The sequence below is a fragment of the Poecilia mexicana genome, unplaced genomic scaffold, assembly GCF_051168715.1.
Source record: "Poecilia mexicana isolate PSO_F unplaced genomic scaffold, ASM5116871v1 ptg000001l_8944092_9101238_+_RagTag, whole genome shotgun sequence".
NCBI lineage: Eukaryota > Metazoa > Chordata > Actinopteri > Cyprinodontiformes > Poeciliidae > Poecilia > Poecilia mexicana.
Window position 1 is genome coordinate 141343 of NW_028263416.1, and position 9496 is coordinate 150838.

At 35.6% G+C, this 9496-nt stretch overlaps 1 protein-coding gene across 1 annotated transcript; it reads right to left on the reverse strand.

Annotated features, from left to right (window-relative positions):
• Positions 1-363: 363 nt before the first annotated feature.
• Positions 364-6775, reverse strand: LOC106912604 (NACHT, LRR and PYD domains-containing protein 3-like). Its single transcript, XM_088003588.1, has 5 exons — positions 5876-6775; positions 4353-4529; positions 2845-3021; positions 2530-2576; positions 364-2233 (listed from the first exon to the last, which is right to left on the reverse strand). Exons 1-5 carry the CDS (start codon positions 6742-6744, stop codon positions 1710-1712), a joined length of 1794 nt encoding a protein of 597 aa, XP_087859714.1. The 5' UTR covers positions 6745-6775; the 3' UTR covers positions 364-1709.
• Between the last annotated feature and the right edge of the window lie 2721 nt (positions 6776-9496).

The window sequence follows — 9496 nt, forward strand, 5'->3', positions numbered from 1 at the left end:
AATTAGCAAATTTGTTTTCAATACAGAATAAAAAAGTACAATAAAAAATATTCTGGATTTCATCAAACAGTTGAAATAACAGGCTTGAATTTGATAAAATTGAAAATGTACATGGAAAATTGAGAAGTAATAAAAACAACAGTTTTAATGTTACTGGTTTAAAGTAAAAGTTCAGAAGCCTGTCTAAACAGTGATATCAAACTCAGAGGAAAAATATTTCACATAATACAAAATATGCAGTCTAAATTTACTTAGCTTTCAGAGATGCTTTAGAATCGACTTTTATTTTAGTTCTCACATCCCATTAACCACAAACATTAAACACATTTCTTTGATCAAAGCATATTATAAAGATTATTTTTTTCTCTTTGCTCAAGTCATTGGATTTGTCTTTGACATGCCTCACTCAGCAATTGAGAACTTCGAGATTCTGGTTCTGATGAACTCAAATAAGCCCAGATATTTCATTTTGTCTTACAATTCATTGCTGGTCCAAACATCAAGAGTCAATACAGCTGTTTATTTCACTATGCATATAATCATAATTACATCCTGGCATTTTATTTTTTTTTAAATGTGCAACCTTTTGAATTTAGGTAATGCAGTCAAAAGATGTAAACCAATAGTCACACGTAAACTTTTTTTTTGTTAAATCTATAGGAAAAATAAAATTCACATCACAAGCTAATATTACACAGTTCCAGTGTTTCACATTGTCTGCACAAAACAGCAGCTCCATCAGAAAGTTGACCACAGCTTCACCATTTGTCTCTTACTTATTGCTGATCGTTCTTCAGAGCAACTCTCTGCTAAAACACAGTCATCCTGCTGCAACACATGTTCCTGGTGATGCTTGTGATTAAAGTTATAATTACACACTTCCATCCTAAGCAGCTCTCTGACAGCAGATCGCATGTCCACAGCTAAACTATAACATTGTTTGGAGTTTTCAATGACGTAAATCACAAACCACTCAGTGTCAGCAGTCAATCAAATTGTTTCAGTGCCGTACCCTGCTCGCCATTGCTATCCTTCAAGTAGATCTGAGGATCCGAGAACAGCTGGGCTGAGTCACGCCGGATCTACTGATGGAAAATTAATCTGGCTGAGGCGGACCGAGACCGTACTGGTTAGAGGCGGTCTAGTGGAAAAGCACCATAGAGGTCACACAACAACATTTGAAGAACTGTTTCAGTTAAGCTCAGAGGCCTCTGCCATATAAACAAAAAACAAAATGAAGACTTTGGAGTGGCCCAGTCATAGTCCTGATCTGAATTGAGATGCTGTGGTGGCATGTCTTTAAAAAGCCTGTTCACGCTGAAAAACCTTTCACTGTGACAGAATTATAACAATTCTGCAAAGATGAATGGGCCAAAATTCATGCACAGCTGTAAAACACTCATTTGAAGTTATTGTAAATTGTTAATTGCTGCTGCTATGGGTGACCTCATCAGTTAAGTTTAGGGGACAAACACTTTTTCATATAGGACGATGTAGGTTTGGAATTTTTTTCTCCCTTAATAATAAAGACATTTATTTAAAAACTCAATTTTGTGTCCAATTGTGTCACTAATATGTAAATTGTTTTAATGTTTTGAAACACTGAAGTGTAACAAATATGCAAAAAAAAATGAAATCAGTAAGGGGGTAAACACTTCTTCACACCGCTCTAAGTGCTTCCAGTCTTTCTAACTTGTGCTCTCATAAACCTACAGGTCACACAAAGTCACAGAACCTTTCTCAAACCAGAAGGCTGGAAAAAGCTCTGCTGTGAATTTTGCTTCAAATGTATGAATCAAGCTCCGCTTCTCTGATGATATACTGTAGTAACTTAGAGTTCCTCCTTCCCAGTCAAGAAACACACCTATTTTGTTGCAAGGAGGGACTTTGATTCCTACTTCTGTATTTTTATGCATGGCTTTGTATCCAGTCTTGGAGCAGAGCAAACTCCAGGACTTGTTGTTGCATCCCAGACCACCATCACGGTCCCAGGTTCTACCCACATCTTTATATGCCACAGCAATTCCCATCACGCCTTTCCATTCCACTTCCCAGTAACAAAGTCGTTTCAGGCCTTCATTACAAAATACCTGGGTCCTTTTGAACATTCCGTCACTTGTATTTCGCATTTTCTGCTTCTTGACATCATTATCAGTTTTTGCCTTTTTGTTGTTTTCAGTCAGAACAAGCCGTCTGCTTGCTGTGGTCTCATCAAACATAAGATCTGCTCCATCTGAAAGTGTTCAAGAAGAAAATCAATCAAGATTTGTGAAAATTTAAACAATGACAGTTTCAGAATGTGTACTGTTTTTACCATAGTGAATCCATACATTTAAATATTAAATCTGCTAAATTTGGAGAATTAGGAGTCATTAAGTATTTTGTGATCTCCTGATATATAAAATCATATTTACATATACTTAATATGATCATTATTAGTCATAGTAACTAATAACCTGCATTTTCAGATAAACATGTTTCATCTTGTAATAAAAATGTAAAAGTGTTGAGGAAAAAATAACAGCTTACATTTACTCCAACCAGGTTTTAGACGAAGTTTTCCTTCATAGTCAAAGCTGTGCACAGTAAGACAAGAAAGATTCATTTTTATGAAAGCTCATTATTATCTTACTTACAATGCAATGTGTGTATTTAATTCACCAATTCTTAAACTATGACATCTACATATTCAACTACACCTAGCAATTTAAGTAACAGTAGGATCCCTTATAAATACCTGATTGCTGTTAAAAAGGCTCTATTCAGACATGGTGCATCATATTTTAGATTAAGTTGTTACAAATGCAATAATAGCACTAAGTATTTTCTGATTTATTTACTTACTTCACTGTCTCAAGTTTCTTATTTGGATCCTCAACTATTGCATTGAGAGCCCTCATCCCTTTGTCTCCAGGGTGATTGTAATTCAGGTCCAAGTGTTTAAGAGATGAGAGTCTATTGGACTTAATAGCTTCAGCCAGAGAAATGCAGCCGTCCTCTGTCACCTGACATCCTGCCAACCTGCACAAAGACACAGTTTTAATATTAGAAAAACAGCTCACTAAAATGTGACAGTGATACAAAAGTTCAATATTTTATATTAGATATGTAGATTTATTTCACAGAGTAGAAATTATTTATTGTATGATGTATGATGGTTATGGTCTACAAATAATGAGAGTCCAAAACATGGTGTCTCTGAACATTACAATATTGCAGCTTATTTTCTAACAATAAATGTATTGATTATCTCCTCATGCATTGCTTCCAACGTGACATTCTTTATTCTTTGAATGTAATTCAGAGAATTACATTCAACTCAGGTTTAAATCAGAGGTGCCCAAACTTTTTGTCTGGTGGGCTAAAATCATCATGTCAAAAGTAGTTGTGAGTCAAGAAATGAAGAAGACAAAAATCAAGCAATTATTATGGGGAAGGGATCTTATTCATTGTAGACCCAAAATATAAAAAGGATTTTGCATGTGTGTTGTATCAAAAGTAAAGCATTTAGTTCTCAAATTTTTAGGAGGCTCGATTGAACAAATTTACCTCAGTATGACATTTGCTACATTTAGCAACATTTGATAAATTTCCGTAAAAGTCTCTGGATCTACTTGTTATATAAGCTTCAATATAAAAAGATGAATAGTTTGTGTTGTACTTTGTATTTTCCATTGCAAGAAAATTATGTCTAATATTTTTACCCTGATTCAAAATAAAAAGTTCAAGAAAAAATATTGTATCATTCTTGAACTGAAGTTCAGGGCCACAAAAAAAATAAAATAAAAAAAATAATAAAATCAGTCCAGCGGCTACAAATGGCCAGTGGACTGCACTTTGGACACCCCTGGTTTAAATGGTAAATGGCCTGAACTTGTTATCACTTTATCAAGTCCATTGGATTCCAAAGTGCTTCATTCACCCATTCACACACATTCTACACCAATGGTAGCGAGCTACTACATACTACTACATACCACAGCCTCCCTAAAACAGTCTAACAGAGGAAAAGCTGCCATGCACCAGGGTCACTGGGTTCTCTGACCACCAGCAGGTTAGTCAGGTGACGTGTCTTAACTACAACACAATGGTGTTCAAACTAGAAACCTACCGGTTCCAGGATAAACTCTGACCTCATGACCTCCTGACCCACCGTCACCCTTAAGGGAAGACTTTCAAATTATTTCATTTATACATGGGCTGCTCATCTCTCAACTTTAGTTCTATCCCTCTCAGTACCTGACTATTTTCATAGGACTTTTGTATTATATTGACACTTAACTTAAAATAGTAGCTAATTATAACACTGGTTGTTATATTACTTTCATTAATAACAAGTCTAAAAAACCTACTTGAGAGTCTCCAGTTTACAGTTCACATGTTTCAACCCATCAGCAAGTCGCATCACTCCAGCATCCAGCAAATCATTATGACTCAGGTCCAACAATGTGAGATCTGAGGATGGTTTGGTTAACACTGATGATGTCAAACCTTTGCAAGATTCTTCAGAGAGCTCACACCAACTCAGTCTGTAAAAAGATCCATGAAAACAATCAAGTTAATTTGACAAACTCATGTGTGATTTTCTCCTAAAATAATAAAGGATCACAGTAAAGAAACAAAATATGAGTTTTGTTTTAAACAACAGTAAAAGACAAGTTATCATGTTTGTGTTGTTAAACTAGAATCACACCTTCAATGGCAAAAGCCCTAAGTCTCATGTATAATATTAATTATTTGTTCATAATGAAGAAAGTAACATCCTCCTGACTACCAGGAAAAAAATATTGTCCAATCACCATTTTTTTTTAAATCCCACAGTCTTTATAAGGTAATAAAAGGTTTTATGCACTTACTTTGTCTCTTCCCATAAAATGTGTTATTACTGATGAACGCCATTTTTATGAATTAGAAAAAGATACGTACAAAAGTCCCACCCTTTCACATGTGGTATCATTGAAAAGCACTAAATGTCCTCTCCAGATACCAAAAGGAATGAATTCAGTAGAAGGGGGTGGGAGATATTCAAGTTTAGAAATGTCCTCTAGAGAGGACAAAAATGAACTATTGGTAGTCAGGAGAATATGAAGCATTATTCTGAACTAATGAAATATAGTAGACACTTGGAAGCAATTTAATGAGTATTTTTACAATAATACTTTATAACTTTCTCTTAATGAAGTATGTCATTTGAAGATTATGATTGAGTGAGTTTTTTTAGTTAAAGTTTTTTTTTAGTTAAAGTTCAAATTAAACTGATGGAAGGATGGCAATTATACAAAGGTATAAATTCATGATAGGCCTAAAAGTAGTGACAACGTAATAACACATTTTTATATGTGAAAAACCAAAAGGATTATTGGCAATTATTTAATTTAATGGTCTATAGACTGAGAGTAAATGACGCAACTTGCCAAACACCAATTTGACTGATAACCAGGTAGCTTTCAATGCTTTACCAAAGTAAGGATGAGTTCTGTTTTGTGGTCACTGAATATCATCTCATGCTTACATTTTGCTTTGGTCGCTATTTAACCTTAACTTTAATCGCGTTGCTCTCCCTTCAAGGCAGCCTTAATGAAAAAGTGCCTGCTAGTTTAGAGCTTTGGTTGTAATGCATTACTATTACCACAAGAGAACAGCAATGTTAAAAACAAAAGAGACCTGATAAAATAGTGCAGGGCCTTGGACTTTTGCACATTTGTAGATTATTTTTCAAATTTACAGCTCAATATTTGTATGTTTTGTTTCCTGAGGGGAGATTTTTAAAGCAGCTACTGGAACAGCTATGAATTGTTTTTTGCATCAAAATCCTAAAACACTGAATAAGTATGACAAGAAATAGCTTTGCAAGAGTTTTTATAAAAATACTTACAAAGTGGTGTTTGAGACTTTGACCACTGGCATCATTCCCAGAAGAACTTGCTCTGATTTCAGGTATTTCTTAAGATCAAACACTTCAAGGTTTTCATCTGATGTCAGCAGCACAAAGGTTAAAGCTGACCACTGAGAAGCAGTGAAAGTTTCAAAAGGTTTTTTTTCTGAATTAAGATACTTTTTGATTTCTTGAACAAGGCTGTGGTCATTCAGCTCATTAAGACAGTAGAAAAGATTAAGGTTTTTATCTGGGTCATTGTTCTCTCTGATCTTCTTCTTGATGTACTCTGCTGCTTCCTTACTAGCGTCTTTATGTTTTTCATTCTTATCCATCAGATCCTGAAGTAGATCCTGATTAGATTCCAGAGAGAGACCCACTAGGAAGCGAAGGAACAGGTCCCAGTCCCCATGTTTACTCTCAAAAGCCTTGTCCACTGCTTTCTTATAAAACTCTGAGGCAGTAAGGCCAGAGGTTGCTGAGGTGGATTCTGTGAACACATTTTCCCCTTTGTTAGTAAAAGAGTAGAAGACATGGAGAGCTGCCATGAACTCTTGAATGCTTTGATGGACAAAGCAAAACATATTCTGCTTGTATAGATCATGATTTTCTCGTTTGATCTGAGTTAACAACCCAGAGAAAACAGCAGCTTTGGTTACATCAGTCCCACAACTGGTCAATTCTTCTCCAGTGAAGAGAAGTTTCTTCTCCACTAGTCCTTTGAAAGCAAGTTTTCCCAAAGATAGGATTGTTTCATCATTAGTTTTATCACTGAATGTCTCCGTTCCAGAGGTTTCAGATGTTGACTGATCTGTATTATATTTTGCTTTTGTCTGTCTGCGCTGGAGCAAAAGGAAATGTGTGTACATGTCAGTCAGAGTTTTTGGTTCATCATCTTGATTTCTTTCAACAAAGTCCTCCAAAACCTTTGATGTGATGAAACAGAAAACAGGAATGTGACACATTATGTAAAGACATCTTGATTTCTCCACATATGACCAAATTTTTTTAGCCACTTTCTCATCACTGAATCACTTCATAAAATATTTTTTCTTTTGCTCATCATTAAATCCTCTCACTTCTGTCATTCGATCAACCTTTTCTGGAGGAATGTTGTTGGATGCTGCAGGTCGAGAGGTGATCCAGATTTGAGCTTTAGGGAGCAAATTTCCCAGGATGAGATTTGACAACAGAACATTTATTGAGGTTGGTGTTCTGATATCAGTCCATTTATTTATGGTTTTGAACTCAAGAGCAAGACGACATTCATCAAAACCATCCAGAACAATCAGAATATTGTACTTGTCATAGTCAGTTATTTCAGATGTTTTCATTGCTGGGAAGAACTGATGAATCAGATCTTCTAAGCTTTGTTCTTTATCTGCTCTCAGATTTAGCTCTCGGAAAGGAAGTGGAAAAATGAAAAATATGTTTTCTGTTGCTTTGCTCTCTGCCAAGTCAAGTATGTTTTCTGTTGCTTTTCTCTCTGCCCAGTCAAGTATGTACTTCATTGAGGCAAATGTTTTTCCTACTCCTGCCACTCCAACGGTAAGGACAGTCGTAATGTTTTGATGACTATTTGCAGGTTTGAAGATGTCACAGTATTTAATAGATGTTTCTTCATTTGTTGTTTTGAACTTTGCATCCTGAACCTGCATGATTTCATTTTGAGCTCGCTCTCCTTCTATGATGTAGAGGTCAGTGAAAACCTCATTGAGAAGAGCTGAGGTCTTCTGTCCATCAATCCCTTCAGACACACTGGTAAATTGATCTTTTAGTTGACTTTTGAGTTTCTTTTGACTTGTTATGTCAGGCTTCTCTGAAAAAAATACAACATAAATAAACAAAAACATAGATTAAATACTTTAGGGAAAAAAATAATGTTATATATTTCCATATATTCTTTTGACAAAATATAAAAACACGAACAATAAATGACTACCAATTGCAAACTTTGACCTGTTTCTGTGTGACAAAGGAATTAGTTGTAAAAACTAAACTTGTGCAATTTTGTGTTTATGGGCTTTTATGTAGTAAAAATCCAAGCACACAGGAGACTAAAACCTAAAACTACAGAAGTTTCTGCAGATCACTCAAAATCTACTTGGGATCATAGATTTTTGTCAAGGCAATTTCTTGCTGCTGTGTGTTGAATTAAAATTATGAGTTGTAATGTGTACAGCAGTGCTTATACATTTTATGGTGCAGACTGTCAGTGAACGCACCAGGAAATTCTGAGTACCTGATATGCAAAGAGTGCATATCAGGTACTTTGATGTTTATTGTGTGGACCGATAAACATCAGGAGACAGATAATAACTCTACAATGTAACTCTTCTATGAGAAATGTGTCATAAGATTCAACTAGTAAAGTGACATCGACTTCTGCACAAAGGAACAGCTCGGCCTTTCGCCTTCCAACCTTGAAGAGACCCTGATCTAAACCTGTTGGTGCTGAAACTCAACAGTCAGCCTAACTTAGAGAAATGTACTGGAAACAGACTCGGGCCAGTTCTGTGAGAATTGAAAGAGCAACTGGGAGCACAGATGTACATCTCTTGCAACACTGATTGGTCAGTTGCTGACAAGTGCCCTTGAATGAAAAGGGGAGGATTCCTCTATGTCAGCATGGGAGCGGAGCCGGCGTCATGTCAATTGCTTTGGGTTCCTTAGACTCTAATCACGTAATAAAATAAACTAAAATAGTTTAGTTGCAAAACTTAGATCAGTTTATGCAACTGGTTTCCCCAATTCATTTGAGCTAACTTGACTTGTTGGGTTAGTGTGCATAGATTTCTTTCAGAATTATATATATATATATATATATATATATATATATATATATATATATATATATATATATATATATATATATATATATATATATATATAATTTTATTTTTTTCACATTTGCCTGTTGTGTGAATGTAACCTCAGTTATTGTTTGTTTAATCTGTCAGATGTAGAGTGGAATTACTGCTTTTTAAATATATTTTGTGTCTATCTTGTTTTTTTTATCAACTTTCTTCACTTTTAATAAATGAAACTTGTCAGTTTCTGAGTTACTTTTACACCCTGAAGCCTAAGCACCAGTGGCGCAACTACACATTATCCAGGTGGATGCGAAAACATAAATCAGCCCCCCCCCCGCCATAATAGTCGGTGCGCCGCCCCTCCAGACGGGGTTTTGGCGCCCCCTCTGGTGCTGCGCCCCTATGCGTTGCATTCGCTGCATACCCACTTTTTGCACCTCTGCTAAGCACTACACAGTAATTTCATTGAGACTTATTTTTATTGTACATTCATGGCTCTCTGGAATGGAAAGGATTCATCCTTGAAACTCCTTCTGAAAGTAACATGGCCAATTAATTTATAAATGTTAATATAATTTTATGTAGTTTAACTACAAGTCAAAATTTTGTAATTTTACTGATGACAGTCTAAATATTAGAAAAGACATTTAAGTTCAAGCTAATTGTAAGAAATTAGTATCTGCAGATCTTACCTCGTATTTCTGTCAGTCTGTCAATGAGGCCATCAGGGATTTTCTCTGCAGCTGGAGGCTGAGAGGTTATCCAGACCTTGGCCTCTGGAAGCAGGTTTCCTCTGATAAGGTTGACG